Source organism: Erythrolamprus reginae, chromosome 2 (genome assembly GCF_031021105.1).
Source record: "Erythrolamprus reginae isolate rEryReg1 chromosome 2, rEryReg1.hap1, whole genome shotgun sequence".
Taxonomy (NCBI): Eukaryota; Metazoa; Chordata; class Lepidosauria; order Squamata; family Dipsadidae; genus Erythrolamprus; species Erythrolamprus reginae.
In genome coordinates this window covers 275,727,415-275,749,802 of record NC_091951.1, presented here as the reverse complement: position 1 = coordinate 275,749,802, position 22,388 = coordinate 275,727,415, and the positions used below count along the sequence as shown (strand labels likewise).

The 22,388-nt window shown below is 38.6% G+C and overlaps 1 protein-coding gene across 3 annotated transcripts in view; it reads right to left on the bottom strand.

The window, feature by feature from the left end:
- PCSK5 (proprotein convertase subtilisin/kexin type 5) overlaps positions 1-22,388 on the bottom strand; it is a 226,586-nt gene that overhangs the window by 28,447 nt on the left and 175,751 nt on the right. For 2 of the 3 annotated variants that reach the window (XM_070742702.1, XM_070742704.1), the window contains exons 21-27: positions 21,667-21,769; positions 20,291-20,430; positions 18,440-18,643; positions 16,928-16,996; positions 13,468-13,510; positions 11,096-11,238; positions 6,835-7,035 (exon numbers count right to left, since the gene is read on the bottom strand). In XM_070742702.1, the coding sequence (XP_070598803.1) occupies positions 6,835-7,035; positions 11,096-11,238; positions 13,468-13,510; positions 16,928-16,996; positions 18,440-18,643; positions 20,291-20,430; positions 21,667-21,769 (903 nt within the window). Of the gene's footprint in view, positions 1-5,895; positions 6,136-6,834; positions 7,036-11,095; positions 11,239-13,467; positions 13,511-16,927; positions 16,997-18,439; positions 18,644-20,290; positions 20,431-21,666; positions 21,770-22,388 lie in introns of all 3 variants that reach the window. The other variant, XM_070742701.1, reaches the window with a different exon arrangement.

Genomic DNA, 22,388 nt, shown 5'->3' with positions numbered 1-22,388 from the left:
TAAAACATATAAACTAATACATAAAGAAAAAAGAAAAAGAAACAGACAGACAAACAAAAAACAATACATTAAATCTTTATAACCCCCTTTTTTCCCTTTAACCGTAGATTATGTTGATGTCATATTTCCTTAAACTGGAAACCTTCTTATTAGGCATATTTGATGGAAAAATAGAAAAGAAATATCGATATATCATTTTATACTTATTAACACCAACAAGGATAATGTTGGCACAGCATTGGAAACAAGATAAAATACCAAATGACAAACTTATTATTAAAAAAATATTAGTGTGCGGAACTAGACAAGTTGACATATGAATTAAATGACAAAGAAAATTCAGAATTCTATGAAGTTTGGAACATGTTTTATCAATGGATTAAGAAAAAGAAACCAGAGGGGGGGGAACGAGTATGTACTCTTTTCATAATGTACATATAATTCGAGGTATAAATATAAGGAGAAATAAGTGTTAGGAAATAGTAAATAAATATATAAACAAGGATTAACTTATTGTATAAAGAATTTAAGTAAGATTTATGTTGAGAGGTGATACCAATAATAATTACATATACTGAGAATTGAAAAATGTAGAAGGAATACAGTTTAACTTCTAAATATATTTAACTACCCATTTTTATGTGTCTGTGGATTGATGGAAGAATCTAAAAGTTTGATGACTTAACATGTTAGTAATCTGCCTGTTCATGCTTCTTAAATCAATTTTCAAGCCGAACTGCTGTATTAAAATGCAGTGAATCAAGGCCTTCATTATTGTGTCTCCTGGCTCCCCAATAACATCATCTGGTACACAAGATAAAATACAGATGTTCAGAGCAACACTTACTGACCCAGACATTTTCCTCCCCTTGGATAGAAAAGAAAGAGAAGCTTGATAAATTCAAGTTCATTATTTTAGACTCTGTCACAGTTTATTTAGATTAGCCTTGCTAAGAACTGATTTACTAAAACTGTCCTCTTATTAACTCCTTCTTAGATGTGAAAATCTGGCATCCGATGCAAAGGGTATGCATGTAGATCTTGCTTGTGTATGTGAATTTGTGTGAGTACATCTGTGCGTATGTAAGTATGTGTGGGCTTGTGGGGGGAAGAGGGAGGGAGTAGACTGAGACAGTCTAGTTCCAGTCCTGCATCTTCTAGTTTACTATTTTCTGCTTTTCCAGTTGGAAACAGACATTGGAAAAACTCTATTCTATGGGGGAAGCAGTTTGCAGGAGATGATCCAACTTTGGTTAAGGAAGACGATGGGCTCTGGGTTTTTTTTCCCCCTGCACACAAAAATTTACAAGTAGGAAAATTGTCTGTCTGCAGAAATCATTTGTTTCTTAGGTCTTGGATCCATCAAAAAACGACACCTGTCTGAAACCACGTTTTGAACAATTGCCAGATTGAAAATAGTAGTAAGCCATATCCAATTCATCTGAAATTTATTTTTCTGTCATAAGGCGTATCGTAGCCAGTCTGTAAGAAAATGGATTCAATTCATTGGATTCAATTCATTCAGAATACAGAATAGCAGAGTTGGATATTCTTCTAGTCCAGAGGTCTTTAAACTTGGCAGCTTTATGACTTGTGGACTTCAACTCCGAGAATTCTCCAGCCCAGTGTTTCCCAACCTTGGCAACTTGAAGAGATCTGGACTTCAACTCCCAGAATTCCCCAGCCAACTATGCTATGCTGGCTGGAGAATTCTGGGAGCTGAAGTCCACAAGTCTTAAAGTTGCCAAGTTTGAGGACCCCTATTCTAGTCCAACCCCTGCTTAAGCAGAAGTTCTGTACCATTCTGGACAAATGTATGTCCAATCTCTTTTCAACCACCTGTGATGGCCTACCCACAATTTCTGGAGACAAGCCATCCCACTGATTAATTGCTCTCACTATCAGGACTTTTTTTCCTTAGTTCAAGGTTAAATCTCCCTATTTAGGAAAGAGAAGTATGTTGGCATGCCGACCTCTCAATCCCCCTTGGAGAGATTTTAGAAAAGATTTCTTGGTTCACTAAACCAATACTGCATCCAAACTGGGAAACTAAGAACAGATTAGTTAGTTTTGATTGAACAAGGAGGCCAAAAACGGTATTGGAATTTGTTACTTGTTTGTCTTCCAAGAAATCATGCTATTTGTTACTGGATCTGCCATATCTAAACCAGGCCATTCTTTGAAGAGGCTAGAAATGGGGATATTTAGCATAATCCAAATTTTGGATATGAATACAGTGATACCTCGTCTTACAAACGCCTCATCATACAAACTTTTCGAGATATAAACCCAAGGTTTAAGATTTTTTTGCCTCTTCTTACAAACTATTTTCACCTTACAAACCCACTGCCGCTGCTGGGATGCCCCGCCTCTGGACTTCCGTTGCCAGCAAAGCACCTGTTTTTGTGCTGCTGGGATTCCCATGAGGCTCCTCTCCATGGGAAACCCCACCTCTAGACTTCCGTGTTTTTGTGATGCTGCAAGAGAATCCCAGCAAGTGAATCCCAGCATCGCAAAAATGAGTGCTTCGCTGGCAACGGAAGTCTGGAGGTGGGGTTTCCCAGAGAGGGGAGCCTCAGTGAAATCGCAGCATCGCAAAAACACAGAGGTCCGGAGGTGGGGTTTCGAGGACTTGGGTGTTTTTGCAATGCTGCGATTTCACTGATGGTCCCTTCGCTGGGAAACCCCACCTCTGGACTTCCGTTGCCAACGAAGCACTCATTTTTGCGATGCTGGGATTCCCCTGCAGCATCGCAAAAACACAGAAGTCCAGAGGTGGGGTTTCCCATGGAGAGGAGCCTCAGGGGAACCCCAGCAGTGCAAAAACGGGCACTTCGGCTGGCAAAAGGGGTGAATTTTGGGCTTGCATGCATTAATCGCTTTTCCATTGATTCCTATGGGAAACATTGTTTCATCTTACAAACTTTTCACCTTAAGAACCTTGTCCCGGAACCAATTAAGTTTGTAAGACAAGGTATCACTGTATAGCATTTTGCTAATGATTCCCTGCCTCTATTCTTCTCACTGTCTCGGCACATAATCAACCATGTGATTAACCATGTGATGGGGTTGGTAATATTTTGAGACTGCGGATAAATTCTAAATTCTCAGTGAAATACCTTTCTAACCATCTTCCTAAGGCACCGTCTCCATCGCTTGGGCAGAAGAAATTTCCAGACGACAATCAATATTTGTCTGTCACATGACCTGGATTACACAACATGGCTCAGTGGAAACCTAAGGAGGAAAACCTAAATATTTTGCAGAATGCAAAGTCATTATGGACTGAGTTGGGGACACTTTCATACAATCAAGGTGTAAATTTGGATTTGACAGGCTAATCTGTGGTTGCTAAAAATCACACATGGGAAAAAACTCTCGATTTATCACTTTTTAAAAAGAAAACCTGTATTTTTAATGGAAATCAACACAGTATATTCATATCTTCCCCTAAAATCTTCCCACCACAGCTATGTTCATTTTATTCAAATGGAAAGATTACTACAGAGGATTTTTGTTTCTTGGGATTATCCAGATGTGTCTACAGCAGTGTTTCCCAACCTTGGCAACTTGGAGATATTTGGACTTCAACTCCCAGAATTCCCCAGCCAGCAAATGCTGGCTGGGGAATTCTGGGAATTGAAGTCCAGATATCTTCAAGTTGCCAAGGTTGGGAAACACTGGTCTACAGCACATGGTCCGTAAAATCATGATGGCGGCAACACTGGAACATCCGCTCGTTTTTATGTGCATCAGGAATGCAATTTATGTTAAAACAGGCAGAGCTTTGAGCATATCATTGCTGCCAACATTTTTAAACACAGCAACCATACTGGTCTTTCCCACTGTAGTCACAGTGAAGCCAAGCACTACATATGCTTTGTCATATTTCCTTATCTTGGCTTTCAGGAGACTTATATTTGTCTCATTATCTCCGTCTCTCTCCTTCTTTCTTTGCATCCCTGTTAAATATTTTTCCATGGTGTCTCTTAAGGGTTTGTTAGCTGCACTTTGTATCTCCTGCTCTGTGCTGTGTGTTATTGTTCAGTGAAAAATTCCCTACTACCTGTGGCAAAAAAAGCACATTCCCTGGGATCACGCACCCCCCTGGCATCGCTTCATGCCCACCCAGGGGGGCCCCGCCCCACTATTTAAGAAGCACTGCCCTATGAACACCTGACACTCTTCCACATTGCTGAGAGATGATATAGTCCACCCATCCTTGGTTGTAAAAAAACTATATTAGCATGGAAGTCATAATTCCCATTGCTTATATCTTTCCTTCACCTGTGTGGCCCACCATTGTCAATAACCTGACTTTTTAAAATTAATATTGATTGTTTCTTCATTGCTTATTTGACCCCTATGATAATCATTAAGTGCTGTACCACATGCTTCTTAACAAATGTATATTTTTCTTTTATGTACATTGAGAGCATCTGCACCAAGACAAATTCCTTGTGTGTTCAATCACACTTGGCCAATAAAGAATTCTATTCTATTCTATTCTATTCTATTCTATTCTGCTCTGCTCTGCTCTGCTCTACTCTACTCTATTCTATTCTATTCTAATTTCTCTGAGAAGTGGGAGAACCCCTAAAGGTGAACTCACCTTTAGATTACCTGGATGGAAAGAGCCTACTTAACATCATTAGAACTAAGCATGGAGCAATTTTTTTAAAAAAGCTACCAGGATATATTTGTGCCATGTTTAGGCACAGGGAAAGAAATGACCTTTAGAAAGGAAACATTTCCCCAGCATCTGTTTGTCCCTCAAGAGAGAAATCTAATGTAAAGCACATCTGTTCGGTGTAAGAAAGATGACAGGCAGGTTGAGGGTTCTCCTGTTCCAATTTCTGGATTTCATTTACTTCATCAGAGTACCTGTAACTCAATTTGGATAGGGAGATTCCTCTCCTACTCTGCCCAATTATTTAGGAATAAAACTTTTGCTTGTTAGAATGCTGGAGATGGGTTCAAGAAAATGCTTTGCATTAATTGTAAGCACCCAATGGCATTTTAAAAAAAACAATCCATGCTTGCTTTGAGATATTCATACAGACATTTCCCACTGTCCCCATGTATAAACATACAGGATGCTAAAGTAATGGAGAAAGTACAAGTAGTCCTCAACTTTTGACCATGATTGGGACTAGAATTTCCATTGGCAAGCAAGGCGGCTGTTAAGTTACACTCAATTTTATGCCTTTTTGCCATGGTTGTTAAATGAAACTTTGCAGTTGTTAAGTGAATCACACGGTGATTAAGTGATTTTGGCTTTCCCCATTGGCTTCGCCTGTTGAAGGCTGGCTGGGGAGGTCGCAAAAGGTGACCACATGACCTGTGGATACCGCAAAGGTTGTAAATACATGCCGGTTGCCAAATAATTGAGTTTTGATCATGGGGCTTTGATGGTTGCAGGTGTGAAGATACAAGACACTTTCTTTTAGTGCCGTTGTAACTTTATCCCCTCACAAAATGAATGGTTGTAAGTTAAGGACCATGTATACTAAATCTGTTTGTTGTACTAAGACCGGCAAGCCTCACGTGCTTATAAATTAAATAATGATCAAAATAAAAGAAGTGAAACACAGTTTAAGTACTGTTTCATTAGTTTGAATAATACATTGTGTCAGGATCGTGAGGTATTGATTCTTGGCCATAGGAACTGCTACTTGTTGGGCTGATGACAATTATTTCATACTGAATATGTTTAGCACCAGGATCACTGTTAAATTAAATATAAATCCTGGATTATTTTCCTCACACCCACATATTAACTTCCTTATTGGGGTTCTTGGGAAAAGCCCGCCTTATTTTACATAGTGAAAAATGAAGTCCTGCCCTTTCCATGTTGGATAGCAATATTTTTTAAAAAAATTGTTTTAGTCTTACATCGCTTCCGGATAACGCTCAGGCTTGGATTTTGGTGAGCCTTGAAGAGAAAAGCTTTCGGCAGCACCTGGGCATTCTCCAAGAATGCCTCTTTAAGTGCTTGTTCCATCTCAATTTGATGCCTGGAGGACACTGAGAAGATCTCATCTGACTGCAAGAATCGCGACGGGACATAAGGGAAGAAGCGGCCCTTCAGGAATGCGGAGCCCAAACCGTCTGAGGTGTGCAGCTTCAGCCTCTCTATCAGTAAAACAGGACGAACAATAACCACGTGGTCTTGTTTTGAGGTCTTCTTCACATGGGGTACTTTGCTAGTAAACATATTACAGTAAATAATGGATGCAAATTTGGGGTGAAAATACAGTATCCTTCTCACACTAGTCTAAAACTGTGCATTTGTCAATAATTTACTCTTGGTTTGGGGGAGTCCTTGACAAAATGGCCCCTTCTAAGGGAAGTTTCCTCACCAGCCCATTCACCATTTTTACTGGGCGCAAGATCCCTGAGAATTTAACTGTGTAAAAGAAGGGATGGCAGAGCCCTGGGGGTGAAGTGAAAAGGGGAATTAGCCTAGAATCCCTACATAGCCACAAAAGAATTAAGTCCAGCCCCCTTGAATGCCCTTGATCCTTATCTAACTCAAAAAAGCTGCTGACTATTAGTTGAGAAGATTCCTCCGCATAGGCTTTTAGTAAAGAAAATAATATCTGAACCTTCACATATGGACCTGGTCTTTTACACCAGACAAACTATGGCAAGTCAAGCCACCCCGTATCAGACTCACGTCAAATGTCAGTAACAACTCAATTTCCAAGTCTGCCAATAACATTGTTTCTTCTTCTGCAAGCCCAATTTGCTTTGAGAGTAGATTCCTTCCTGTTCTAAGAGTTCCTAGCTAACTAACAGTGAAAGCAATGCAGCAAAATGAAAGCCACTTACCGTTCCAAAATTTCCCATGTTTTCCTTTGTGTTGAGGATTGACACACTTCCCATGCAGCAGCTGTAAATTTCTTTGGCAGCTTGTACAGTCATTGTAGTTGACCCCTCTGCATGTTTTGCATGTTCTGTAGCATGGTTCGCACTCTTCTGTAATTTCATCTTTGTAAAAGCCAGCTCCACAATCTCTCACACACGCCCCATCTGAAGCATCAATACAGAGTCACATAATTGGACAATCTGACAATACAAAACTCAGTTTCTACTTATCAAGTATTGACGATGGATGATGGGAATTAGTGCTGCACTAATCACTAACACAATTAACAAATGCAAATAATTCTGAAATGAACTGGCTACCTACCCTCTTCAGAGAATGTGCCCATAGCTTCCTCAAAAAAAAAATGGACCTCAAGTACAGACTGATAATTATTAGAACTGCAAATGTAACTCTGTGCTGTATTAAAATCAATGTTTCCTGGCCTTGGCTACTTCAAGAGTGGTACTCTTCAACTCCTAGAATTCCCAGGTTGAAAATATGGAAGAGCCCTTCACTCCTCTACTCAAAACAGAATACCCTACGAAAATAGACTAACAATACTGGGTCTAGAAAGCTTAGAACTACGACGCCTAAAACACGATCTAAGTATTGCCCACAAGATCATATGCTGCAATGTCCTGCCTGTCAATGACTACTTCAGCTTCAACCGCAACAACACAAGAACACGCAAAAGATTCAAACTTAATATTAACCGCTCCAAACTCCAAACCGCTCCAAATATGACTTTAGCAATCGAGTTGTCAAAGCGTGGAACTCATTACCGGACTCAGCAGTGTCAACCCCTAACCCCCAACATTTTTCCCTTAGACTCTCCACGATTGACCTCTCCAGGTTCCTAAGAGGTCAGTAAGGGGCATACATAAGTGCACTAGTGTGCCTTTCGTCCCCTGTCCAATTGTCTCTCCTTTATCTCATATATCTTTTCTTCCTTTCATATATCTTCTCCTCTATTTTTATATCTTTTCTTCTATCCTTTTCTTTATATATATTACTACATGTCTATTCTCTTCAATATATATTGTGTATTGGACAAATAAATAATTTTTTAAAAAATGGAAGTGTCCCAGGCAGGGGGAAAATGCTCCCGATTCGATTGTGCCTATTGGTCATCGGAGATCCCATCGCAAACGGAGCATGAGGCTCCCCCCACCCACCCAGATGCTACCATTTGGGTTCTTTTACCCTCTACGCATACACAAAACATAGAGGGTAAAATAACCCAAATGGCGGCATCCAGGCAGGTGGGTGGAGCCTTGCGGTCCCTTTGTGACCAGCTCTCCAATGACTGAAAGGCACGAGCGAACTGGGAACATTTCATTCCTGATCCCACGGTATTAGAATCCTACTGTTTGCACAATTCTAGTGTACTCTTTCTATGGACAAAGGTGAAGTATCCCTATGGAGCAGATAAAGTCAAATGGTAGCCACAAGTTCACAACTGAAGGTCTGACTCTTATTTACATGTGACATGATGCATGCAAAAAGGATGCATGGATCCTTGGTCATGTTAGCCCAGCTTCCATCTTGCATTTTTTGATACTGGCACTTCATGGGCATTTTTGAGACCATCTAATTTATTTTATTTATTTTATTTAATTTATTTATTTATTTTGTCCAATACACAATGAGGGTTTTAGTGGGTATATATCTATATACACATAGTAAAATACATGATGAAGGTTATAGAGGAGATACTCATAGTAAAATATATCTAAGAAAGAATAGAAGAAGTGATATAGGAACAGAAAAAAGGTATAGGAGATATAGGAGAGCAATAGGACAGGGGACGGAAGGCACTCTAGTGCACTTGTACTCGCCCCTTACTGACCTCTTATGAATCTGGATAGATCAACCGTAGATAATCTAAGGGTAAAGTGTTGGGGGTTTGGGGATGACACTATGGAGTCCGGTAATGAGTTCCACGCTTCAACAATTTGATTACTGAAGTCATATTTTTTACAGTCAAGTTTGGAGCGGTTAATATTAAGTTTAAATCTGTTGTGTGCTCTTGTGTTGTTGTGGTTGAAGCTGAAGTAGTCGCCGACAGGCAGGACGTTGCAGCATATGATCTTGCGGGCAATACTTAGATCTTGTTTAAGGCTTCTTAGTTCTAAACTTTCTAGGCCTAGGATTGAAAGTCTAGTCTCGTAGGGTATTCTAATTCGAGGGGAGGAGTGAAGGGCTCTTCTGGTGAAGTATTTTTGGACATTTTCAAGGGTGTTAATGTCTGAGATGCGATATGGGTTCCAAACAGATGAGCTGTATTCAAGGATGGGTCTGGCAAAAGTTTTGTAAGCTCTGGTAAGTAGTGTGAGATTGCCAGAGCAGAAGCTATATAGGATTAGGTTTACAACTCTTGAAGCCTTTTTGACTATATTGTTGCAGTGGGCTTTGGCACTTAAATCTTTTGTTATTAGTATACCAAGGTCTTTAACCGAGTGGGGATTATCTGTGATAATTTGATTATTCAGTTCGTATTTGGAGTTCAGATTCTTCTTCCCAATGTGTAGGACAGAGCATTTGCTAGTTGAGATTTGGAGTTGCCATGTGTTAGACCACTCAGAAATAGCGTCAAGGTCTTTTTGGAGAGTTCTTCTAAAACAGCTTAGAATTGAATATAGATTCTTTTCTTTGTAAGTAATCTGAAACTTTACTTCCATTGGTAAAATATCTTTAAAAGAAAATATATTTTAAGCAATATCAGTTTTTCAGATATGCTTTCTATGAAAGTAATTAAAAATACCAATAACCCTGCAGAGGTTGGTTTATCATGTTTCAGTACATATTGATCTGAGTGCTCAGTACAAAATTTGATTTCTTTGGTAAGAATCTGCACTAAGAGAACAACAGTTCACAATCAAGTAGAAATGAACAGATATTGAGGCATGCAATTCTGAAAGAAACAATAAAAGGGAGCTTCCCAAGTACAACTCCATTCTTGTTTGCATACAAATGGATAAGTTGTTGTCTTAATTCAAAGGAGGAATGGGTATATATTTAAAACATGTTATGTATAGAAATTATGTAAGAATCAAATTGGATCACAAGAGGTGATTTGACCTTCCCTGCACTTCCAATGGATGCTAGTTTTGGAAATACTAGGGATATTCTATATGTGCAAAATATTTACTGGCCAAGTTCCATATTCCTGATTTGAAAATTGGATGTTCCTCTACCCACATCTAAAAGATCTGGTTATTTGTGCTTTGGGTCCCTCTTCTTTGTGGCAACTCCTGAAGAATTGGAACACCTCTATCATGTCTCCTCTAGTCCTCCTTTTCATTAAACTAGCCATGCCCAGTTCCTGCAACTGTTCTTCATATGTTTTAGCGCCTTTTCTAGAGTCTCAACATACTTTTTACATCATGGTGACCAAAACTGAATGCAGTATTCCAATTGTGGCCTTACCAAAACATTATATAGTGATATTGAAGTTTTATTACCATATTTTATAGAGGTCAACATGTCACCTCAACTTCTCCTCTCTTAATGGACCTACTAAGTACCAAAAATGAGGTAAACATTTTACTTCTTGTGTTGGATCTCTGGACCTTTTATGAATTCTGAGCCAAATTTTGTGCTGAAGTTATGAAGACTTTCTCAGAGATAACATCCAGTATGTTGAGGAATTTACCAAATCCATATTAGAATAGAATTCTTTATTGGTCACGTGTGATTGGACACACAAAGAATTGTCTTTGGTGCATATGCTCTCAGTGTACATAAAAGAAAATATACATTTGTCAAGAATGTTGTCAAGAATATTATTATCTTTCAGACTGTTAATTGTCTGGGTTTGCTCCCTTAATGAGAATCCAAGATAAATGGATCATATTTGATTACATAAGCATCACTAAGCATTCCTTTGTCGGTAACTAGCATTTCATTTTAGTGTGTTTTGATAGCTAATGGTTATTTGATTTTAGACTTTGGCATGTTTTAGCATATGTGGTCCTTACAACATCTAATTTGTAGTAGGAAATGAAATAATTAAATATATCATGTCTTTGATTTTCTATATGTAGATTGTGTTCACAATCTACATTCAAGAAATATGAACTTATTTTCTCATTTTTTTGATGTCATCCATTGTCTGCCCGAATAGACAGATCCTATTCTGTCATCAGTATCAAATCATGGATATTAACTCTCAATGAAAGGCCTTTATGTTCCTGGGCATTTTTACAAGGTTGTTTCACTTACCTAGAAGGAAAAAATCTTCTTTGCACCAATAACATTGATATCTGTCACAGCTTTGACAATTGGGTTGACACTCAATGCATATATGGGAATTGTCATCTGGGACAGTATTTTGAGGACATCTTTTGTAACACTGCTGATTGTACCTACCCAAAAACAAAAGTGAAAGGGGGGGAGAAAATAGTCATTTGTTACTGGCATTCTTAAATTGACAAACATGAACAAAAGCTGATAATGTTAAATAGAAAGAAATATAAAGAACACTAAACAGAAAAAAAATTGAAGTCATCTTCAAGTATAAATAAGAAGCACAGAAATGTAATATTGTCTTCCTTTTCCTTTTATTACTTTCAACAGGATAGTCTATAACAGGGATCTCCCAGAATTCTGGGAGTTGAAGTCCACAACTCTTAAAGTTGCCATGGTTGGAGATCCCTGGTCTATAAAACACAATTTAGTATACAGGTAGTCCTCACTTACTGAATGCAATAGAGATGGGCAGCTCTAATTTGCTAAGTGGCATGATTATTAAGTGCAATGTCATTTGACCATGCCAATTTATGACATCAGTTCTGGCTGCAGTTGTGAAGCGAATCGTCTGCTGTCGTTAAGGATAGTATCACATGAGCATGATTTCCAACTCCCCCTTAACTTCCCCATTCATTTTGCTCATGAGAAATTGGCTGGGAAGTTTGCAAAGTGCAGCCATGGGACCATGGGGTGCTACACCCCCCATAAATGCATGACATGACCCCAAGGATACTTGGGATGGTTGCAGCATCATTTTTCAGGATTGTCGTTTCTTTGAATAGTTTCTAAATGAGTGATCGCTATGTGAAGGCTACCTGTATTCAAAATAAACCTTATTCATACCATGATTTGTGCCACAACCAATTTACTTGGGAGTTAGCTTTAAGTGACCCAATCTGAATCAGCTAGAGCAGGGGTGTCAAACTTAAGTCCCACAGGTCTCTTGAGCTCCATTTTCACTGGCAGAGGGCTGCAGGAGGCTGTTGTGACTGAACACGAAGCCTGGGGGAACCTTTTTGCTGGCAGATGGCTACAGGAGATGTCACTGCTAAAAACCCGGGGCCCGATGGGAGGGATGCATGCAGCCCCCCCGTAGGCTCTGTTTTCACTGGCAGAAGGCTAGCAAAACAAACTAAAAGCAAAGCAAAACAAAAGGAGAAATATTTCCCCTTTCCCATTTGAGCATACAAGAAGGAACAGAAAAAGAAAGGGAAAGAGGAAGAGGAAGGAGGGAAAGAGGAAAGATTGGAAGAGAGCAAGTAAGGAAAGAGGGGAAGAAGAATAAATGGAAAAGAAGAGAAGGGAGGAAGAAGGGAGGGAGAAAGAAGAGAGGGAGGGATAAAAGAAGGAAGGAAGGAAGGAAGGAAGGAAGGAAGGAAGGAAGGAAGGAAAAAGATTATAATGAGAGAGACGAAGGGCCTGAGGGAAGTCCTGACTAAGCATTTGGTCACTGCAGGTGCCCCCGACATGAGTGATGTTGAGCTGGCCATGTCTCCAGCCTTAACTTTGCCAAGGTCAAACACAATCCTGATGTGGCCCTCAGTGAAATTGAGTTTGACACCCTGACCTAGAGTCACATACACGAGACAGGCAGCTATATAAAAGGAATGAGTAAATTAAGAAACACATGAAACAGAAACATTTCTCTATTAGTTACAACATAATAATAATAATAATAATAATAATAATAATAATAATAATAATAATAATAATTTATTAGATTTGTATGCTGCCTCTCTCTGAGGACTCGGAGTGGCTCACAACAGAATACAATGTCACAAATCCAATATATTAAAAAAACACATTAAAAAACCCATTATTAAAACCATACAACTCAGTCATACCATACACAAATCTACCATAGCCTAGGGGTAACTCAATTTCCCCATGCCTGGCGACATAGGTGGGTTTTAAGTAGCTTACGAAAGGCAAGGAGGGTGGGGGTGGTTCTAATCTCCCAGAGGAGTTGATTCCAGAGGGCTGGGGCCGCCACAGAGAAGGCTCTTCCCCTGGGTCCCACCAGACAACATTGTTTAGTCGACGGGACCCGGAGAAGGCCAACTCTGTAGGACCTTATTGGTCACTGGTATTCATGTCTTTGAATCTCTTTTCTCTGATTAAATATTCCAAAACCATTTATAGGCACGTGAATAGCCTTCCCCAAGTGGCCCCTTCGTAATGTGCCAGAGTTTAGCTCCGACATCTCCAAAATCCATTAACAACATGTCTGAAGGATATTCAGTTGGGGAAAGTTGGCCTATCACCATGTAACAGAAAGCACCGCTTTCATTTAGAAAAGAAAATGAGTCACCAATAAAAAAAAGAAACAAGAGTGATAAACTTACATATAATAATTATGGATACACGAAGTACAGGTTTCTGGATTATCTGGAATAAATAAACAACAAGAAAGAGAATCAAATGATTTCTCAAATCAAATTAGGACCATGTAGGCTTTGAATTCAAACACAAAATGAGCACTTCTGTTATCATTGTCATTATCATCATCATCATTTCATCATTAAAATCAAAATGATACTATCACACATTGCAAGATTTATGTGCTATCTCATGGGAACTAGAGTGCATGGGAGTGATATTAAATAAATTTGGATTTCTTGAATCCAAACAAATCAATAATGATAGTTCTGGTTTAAGATTTTACAAAAAATAGTGTAAGAATACTTCTGGAATATCAGATATTTCCTTTTCATTTCAAAGTTAAGTATGGAAAATGATGATGCATAATAATAATTAGATTTATATCATGTCATTTTCTTGTAAGGAATTAAGAAGATTTATCATTGTTTTCAAATGTCACTGCTAGACATATTGCTTTGAAATGTTATTCCTACATTTCTAAACAGTGATATATTTTTTTAAAAAACTAAAAAGCACCATAAAAATATAAAGGTGTCTTCAAATCAGAGTTTACTCTTGAAGATTGATTGACTGAAAGCTATTTATACAGCTGCCCATCTCATAGGGATGATAAAAAAAGTTTTTTACTTCTCAATCTAGTGAAAAGTTTTTGTATCTGATGGTTTCCCATCCAAATACTAAATATTGTTATTGGATCTTGTTTACCACTTTCAAGGTCAAATAAGGTGAGGGTTATCAGATGCCTGGCCAAAAGAGGACATGTCCTTATTTTTATCATTACGACCTCCTTTTAAGAGTTTTAAAATCAAATTTTCTTTTCAGTATCTAACAAGCTTTCTCATTAAAAACTATCTGTGAGATCTGGTTAGTGATTTTCTATGGCTGGCTGATTCACCTTGTAGGCCAAAAATTGCTGTAGTATAATTGGATTTCAAGGTTGTCTGCAGAGTGCAGAATTCAAGGTTGTCTTCAGAGTGAAGTAAAATATTCAAAATGGCACCCGTGATGGTTGCCTATTTTGTGAGGACAAAATAGGCAACCATCATGGGTGCCATTTTGAATATTTTACTGCACTCTGCAGACAACCTTGAATTTTTGTTTGGCACACACACACACATGCAACAATCCCATCAGTGAAGGAATAAACATGCTATGGCTTTCACTCAAAAATGTCATGTTCCTGAGTAAAAGCAGCATTTTGGCTTCCGATTTTTCTCCCCTTCAATTCTATTTTTGCCTCCAAATACAGCTTTCAATATTTAACTCATCTTTTAGAAGGTTATTAGAAACAGGTCAATAATCTACCATATGGTGTTTGCCTTTATTAAAATCAGCTTTTAGTCCTGCCTCAGCCTGAGAACTTCTATTTTGAGTCAGCTAAACTGCATCCTGGATTCCCTTCCTTGCTACCAACATTTTATCTTTCAGGAACCAACAATTGTAATTGGAGATATTTTTGTAAATCTCCCATCTGGAATTTTTTTCTGTGTACCTCTGACCATTAAACATTGTGATTTTTCTGGGTCAACTTGATCTGAGTTAATCCTAAAGTCCTAGCTCCCACCAATATATTTTTGCCAAGATTTTTGAGAACAAAAGTAATTAAACGAAACAATTAATTATACTTCACCATGTCTTTTAAAGGGTGAGTGTACTGTATACAGATTAACTTAGATGTAACTAAGAAAGACATTCAAATACATGTAGTCCTTGAGTTATGACCACAGCGAAACCTGCTTATCACCATTGTAACTCATAATGGTAGTAAAATTTGCCAATAGCATGACCAACCTGTGTTTATCTTTTTTGCAGTAGCCATAAAGTGAATGCAATGGTTGTTAGGCAAACTAATAATTCCTTATAGGTGCAGTTTTGTCAAAAACCAGAAATAAATGCTGGGATTTGATATGACCTTTGCACAATATAGTCACATGATTGGGGAACACTGCAAATGGTTGTTAATGCAGCCCATTGCCAATTTCAAATCTGCATCATAAGTTCTCCCCAGGTTGCCCTTCAGAACTTCAAATGGTCACTAAGCAACTGGTTATAAGTTGAGAACCTCCCGTAATCATACTGAGTTACCAACCATCCATGTTTAAACATTTAATCTCTTCTTTCCTTTGAACATTATTTAGATGACAACTATTAGAATTAATACAAAACATATGAAGCATGGGAAGTATTCTTTTTTTGTCCTGGAAACAAATATACAACTAATATATTTTAAGACAGTAAAACTTCAAACATTCAGATCGTCCTGCAGTAGAATTTTAAATTGTTAGTGGCAATGTAATACATCTTCTTTAATGTTTTCAGAGATAGAAAAACATACAAACTGAACTAAGGAAGACAAAATTCATGATGTAAATTATCCGCAATCAAATAGTTTGAAGGCTTTTGATTAATTTAAAACAGCTGTTCTGGAAGGCTGTAATGGAACAGACTCAGAGCATTTAGTTAGAATTTTTTCTCTGAAAGGCCCCACTGGTCTTCACAGAGATATGGCCATTATACTCAGAAAATAGGCAGAGCCAAGATTTTAAAAATATCAGGAACAAAATAGAATTACTCTTCATGGATTTAATAACTTGTCTTTCTGTAATGTTTAGCATGAGAATCCCAAGAGTAATGCCTTCTTTCTCCCTCCCTCCCATCCCCCTCCCTCCTTCCCCCTCTCTGTCCTACCCATGGTCCTTTGATGATCTGTGAGATTCACATCCCAGAATCCCTCAGCCATGCAGTCTCAGGAATTCTGGGAATTGAAGTTCACATATTGTCAAAGGGCCATGGTTCCCCATCCCTGCACTAAAGCAACCTCTCAGATTACTTCCAAAGATTTCTGAGATAATACCACTGTAAATAGAAAGAAAAAGAAGTGAACCAAACCAAGATCACATGAAGTGTTAATACCACTATATAATGCCTTGGTAAGGCCACAGTTGGAATACTGCATTCAGTTTTGGTCATCACAATGTAAAAAGGATGTTGAGACTCCAGAAAGAGTGCAGAGAAGAGCAATAAAGATGATTGGAGGACTGGAGGCTAAAACATATGAAGAACAGTTGCAGGAACTGGGTGTGTCTAGTTTAATGAAAAGGAGGACTAGGGGAGACATATATCTCAGGGGTTGCCACAAAGAAGATGGAGTCAATCTATTCTCCAAAGCACCTGGGAGTAGGACAAGAAGTAATGGGTGGAAACTAATCAAAGCGAGAAGCAACTTAGAACTAAGGAATGCCTTGCCTCCAGAAACTATGTATGCTCCAACACTGGAAGTTTTAAAGAAGATTTTGGATAACCATTTGTCTGAAGTAGTGTAGGGTCTCTTGCACAAGCAGGGGGTGGGCTAGAAGACCTGCAAGGTCCCTTCCAACTTTGTTATCATTATTATTATCATTAAATTTTAAAAATACAACGTACCCAAGTTGCAGATGAGGCATCCTTCAGGGCAAGGGAGGCAATCTTCTGAGTTGAGATCTTTGATTTCCCCTGGATATTGGACAATAAAATCAGAGTTTCATATTACTCAGAAAAGGCACACACGCATACATGCACATAAACACACATAAGGGAAATGTCGTACTTTGGATTCAAAGGTTTATAAACTGCTTCAGAGCACATGGCAACAACTCCTAGATTTCCACACAGGAGTTTGATTTTAGGAAACTCCTGTTTCTGAAATGCTATATATGCCTCCCACGTGCTCTGAAGCCCCTTAGTGCTTCAGGAAACTGTCTTGTAAAATAAGAGTTGCTCTCATAGGTGAGGCATAAGTATGTTTTGATGCTCTGAAATGTTCTGAGTTCACTGCACTGAGGAGGGGAAGATTGCCATAAGAAGAATAGTTTGGGGTTCCAAATCAAGCTGCTGTTGCAGAAGAATAAATAAAAATGAGACCCAAACATCTGGGAGGAAAGAAGAAATATTTATTCCTAAAAGCAAACAGTTTGCTTTTAGGGGCAGCCATGGAGAAATGGGGTACAGTCAGGGGTGGAGGAACGCAGTGGGGTAGTGAAAATGGAGCTCCACCCCAGAGCACCCAATTTACACTGAAAGATATTGAAAGAAAATGCAGGATGTCCTGCATAAGCCACGCCCACAGTGTGATAGTAAAAATTTTGGTAGCCCTTCACTGGGTACGGTGGCAATTTTTTATAGAGGGGGTTTGTTCAGAGCAGTGGTTCTCAAACTGGGATCAGGTTCCCTTTGGGGTTTGAACAACCATTTCACAGGAGTTATTATTATTTATTATTTATTGGATTTGTATGCCGCCCCTCTCTGCAGACTCGTTGTCTAAGACCTTGGGAAAAGACAAATTCCCCATGGTGTTATGAACTAAAGCTTCTATTCTGTCACCTTGGAACATATTTTTATAATCTGACCAATCAGGCGTTTACAGTGGGGTGTCCCTCTGACCTTTCAGCCAATCAGCTTAAAGCTCTGTTGGGAGAACTGGTGCTAGACTTATAGTTGGGGGTCACCTCAACATGAGGAGCTGTATTAATGGGTTGTGGCATTAGAAAGGTTGAGAACCACTGGTCCAGAGTGTGGAGGTGTCTAGTGCTGATTCTATGGAGACACTTGAAGTGTGTGTTTTTTGTGTGCGTGTAGTCTTATGAACATGTAGCTCCTGTGGGAAACTTAATTTAATTAACTCTGTTTGTGTTTGCAGAGCTTATCCTTTGATATTTAGATTAGTTCCTATTTGTAGGATTTGTAGTTTTGAGGAAGTTTGGCTAAAAGATCCCCCCCCCCTTTTTGCTATTTTTACTTGATTAATTTAGTGTCAGTTTGACTGTCAACTATCTAGTGGAGACATTGATTCCTCAGACCATTGTGGATTCTGTTAATGTGTTAAAGGGAAGATGGAAACAGTATAAAGAATAAATATTTGATATAAAACTTGTCATGTTGCATTGTAAGTAGCCGTACCTTTTTTGCATTTGTGTTCTTGGCAGCTATTATTAACGAGAGAGTATCCCTCTAAGCACCTCTCACAGATGGTTTGATTCAGGCACTCTTGACAGTGCTCAAAGCAGGGTGCACAAGTATTGTTGGCCTCAGAAGGGTAGAACCCCAAAGGGCAACTCTTCCTGCATTCTCCCAGGTAGAGGAAATGAATGTGGCCTTTCTTATCTGGAAGAGGGAAAGTCAGATTAAGTTTAACAAAACGACCAGGATCATTGTTTTAAATACCCGGGATTGTGCTGGAAGGAATCTGAAACAACCTGTGATGACATAGTAAAGATACAATAGACATAGTAAGACAATAGTTCAAAAGGCTGTAAACACTACAGAGTAAACCACACCTAACTTAGTATGAATCACCTCTTTGTTATCTGTAATTTTCAGATGTGTGAGGACTCAGCCCAATCATTCACAGCTTTCTTCCTTTTTGCTTACATTTCAGATACTTTGCACCAGGAAGGATGAAACCTGATAAGTTGCATCGCCATTTCAGAAAATTAACTACTAACAATTAACACAGAATGATCCTTCCTTCCTTCCTTCCTTCCTTCCTTCCTTCCTTCCTTCCTTCCTTCCTTCCTTCCTTCCTTCCGTATGATGACTTTTGGCAGAAACTCTTTAAATTAGACAAAGTTGTTACATACATAATATGGAATGGTATCAAAGAAATTGCCTGCAGGGTTGGGTTTTTTCCTGTTCTCATTCCTAATCCTTGAACATAAAATCACAGTTTATGTAATTTTGATTCAGAACTTTCTATGTCGACCTGAAAAGAAATGCCTTTGGCCAAGAACAAAGCAACTGTTAATACCAAAAAGTACAATTAAATGGCTGCCCTAGGATTCATTGCCCTTCCACCCAGCTTTTTCTAAAGGACTGGAGGAAATAAAAGACTTGCCCCCTCCTCCATCTCCTAACTGATGGACATGATGGCTTGTTTTTGACACTGGTCTTTAAAAAGATGGGATTGCTTATTATCTTTGGAACAATGTATACATTCTATTGATAGCCTGTAATGAATACCTGTGATTTAGCACTACAGTACTACAGTGGTACCCGTACTTATGAATTTAAAACGTTCTATGACCAGGTTCTTATGTAGAAAAGTTTGTAAGAAGAAACAATTTTTCCCATAGGAATCAATGTAAAAGCAAATAGTGTGTGCGATTGGGGAAACCACACGGAGGGTGGAGGCACTGTATCCTCCCAGGAGATTCCTAGAGAGCCCCCATAGAGGCTTCTCCCCATCTTTTCCAGCCCTGTTTCCTCCCAGGAGATTCCTAGAGAGGCCCCATGGAGGGTTCTCACTGCCTTTTCCGGTTACAGTTTCGGAGGCTCTGTTTTGTAAGTGGAAAATGGTTCTTGAGAAGAGGCAAAAAAATCTCGAACACCCGGTTCTTATCTAGAAAAGTTTGTAAGTAGAGGCGTTCTTAGGTAGAGATACTACTGTATTGGGCTTTTTTAGGATATGGAAAGAAGAGATCAAGTAAATATCACCCAAACCACTTAGAAGCCAATGTTCTATGAGTCTACTTATATATTGAAATCCCCCCCTTAAATTCTTTTGCATACTCTCCCCTTTTAAATATACTCTGGAGGTTTATTTGGGTATTCAAACTGGAGAGAGGATAACATGAGGTGAGAAGAATTCTTCTTACTCATGTTAATTGGTAGAAGAACATTAGATTATAACCACACAATATAAATAAAACTGAATTCCCACCGTTACAGCAAAATCCTACCGTCCTTTTATTCTCTAGACATTGCAGTTCAATTAACAGAAAATAAATGGAAGGTAAAAAGAGAATGCCTTACCTTTAGCACAACTAGTACATTCATTAGGTTCACTTCCACTGCATTCTGTACAGGACTCATGGCAAGAATGACACTGCTTGTTAAATTCAAATGTCCCTCTAGGGCATTGAACAACGCAGCGCCCGTCATCCAAAACTCTACTGCAAAAGAAAAGTGGGGAACATAACATTAGAATTAAGTAGCTGAAGAATAACTTACTTTTAAAGAATGAACTTAAACCAATCTGGAGATCGGCTTCCATATTCAGTTATATTCCACATATTCTTTGTACTTTGATCTATTTTCAGTTTGAAAACTATTTACGACACCCGAGAAGCTAAACTTTGAACTTTACGTTGATCTGGCTAATAAAACTCCTTGATATTGTTTCCCAAAGAGGTGAGGATTATTGTCTCTTTCCAGACTTAGGGAGAATAAGTGGTTAGATCAGATGCTGCAACATATTATGTCAAGCTGTTTTTAATTTATGTTGAGCTACTGTTTATTTATTTTTTAATGTTTTTATGTTCACACCATGGCCCTTATATTTTCATGTAAAATGTTACATTGATGGTTGTGAACTGGGAAATCATTTATGCTTGTGTAAAACATTCAGGTTTACCACATTCTCCAACATCATCACTGATATCTCTTATCTATTTATCCATAAATAACCTAGAGGACATCACACATCCTTGTTTACTCCTTGTTCTATGATGAGCCATTTACTAAACATTTATTTATCCTCGTGAATACTTTATTTCCGTTGTATTGTTTTTAACTCATTCGGCAAACAATGATCAATTCCACATTGTTGAGTTGTCTAGTAAAACCTATAAATACAAGTCTTTCTTGTATTTATAGGTTTTACTGGATTTCAATATAACTTATTACTATTTTTCTTAGATCTTTATTGTAACTCAGTTCTGATTCTGACCTTGGGCTCTGTCTGACAATGGAATCCGAGTTGCAGGAGATTTTGTAATTTTGTTACAGTATATCTTCCAAATTTCCATTGACAATGCAAGGAATTCAGGGGAAAAAGTTGGCATGCAAGTGATGGAATGATTTATTATTGTGTATTCCCAAACTCTTTTTAAAAATCAACACCAGTGTAAATAATAGATTCTGAAATTCCTCAGGTTTTTCAATATCACTTTTTCCTATATACAGTAAGGAACAAGATATTTTTCACCTTTCAGGAAAAGAAGTATATTTTGTATGCAATAGTAGGGGCAATATAAAATGGTTCATTCCAGTCAATTAGGGATTATAAACTCAGATTCTACTTGTCTTACATACTGTAAATTCGCAAAATAGTTTGAATTAAATGCAGTAAAACATGGATGGTATTGTAACTCTACATGGATAGAGATTATTTAATAAAAATGGCTTACTTTGCATACGCACAACCAATGCAGTCCTTCAAAGTTGGTCCTATGCATTTAGAGCAGGAAATGTCACAGAACTGGCAGTGACCAAGAAAATCAATATATTCTCCTATGAAATAAAGAGTTTATTGATTACTAAATTTCTGCTTAAAGCCACAAACCACCAACAAAACAGACAAGTATGGTTATTTGCTGAAAAATGCAAATTAATGTGTTATTACTAATATTTCCTGGCTGCTTTCAAAAGAAGTTAGTTTAATTCAGGATAAGCATAGGACAGGGGTGTCAAACTTGTTGCCTGCGGACCAGATGCGTCACATGCTGCCCATGCCTGATTGAACAAAGGGGAAATGCCACATGACAACGCCGGTGGTATAGTGTTGTGGTTAGCTTTGGCCCAGCTCCTGCCCCAAGGAATGTGCAGGTGGATGTGGGGGAGACATCCACATGCCGCAGGCTTGTTTTGCTCCCGATGGAATCTGCTGATGAAGCCTCCTCTGACCAAGGCAGCATGAGTGACAGGGAAGATGGGAGTTTGGCAGACAGCCCAGGAGGAGATCAATCATCTGTATCATCTTGGGATTCTGAACAAGAATTAATGACACATCCACGCATGCGTAGAGTGATGCATAGGAGACAACAACTAAAGGATTATTACAAGAGAAAATGAGGCCACCCGTGGTTGGGTGGGGCTCCAGTAATTAGGGCTGCTGCTATAAATAGCAGCG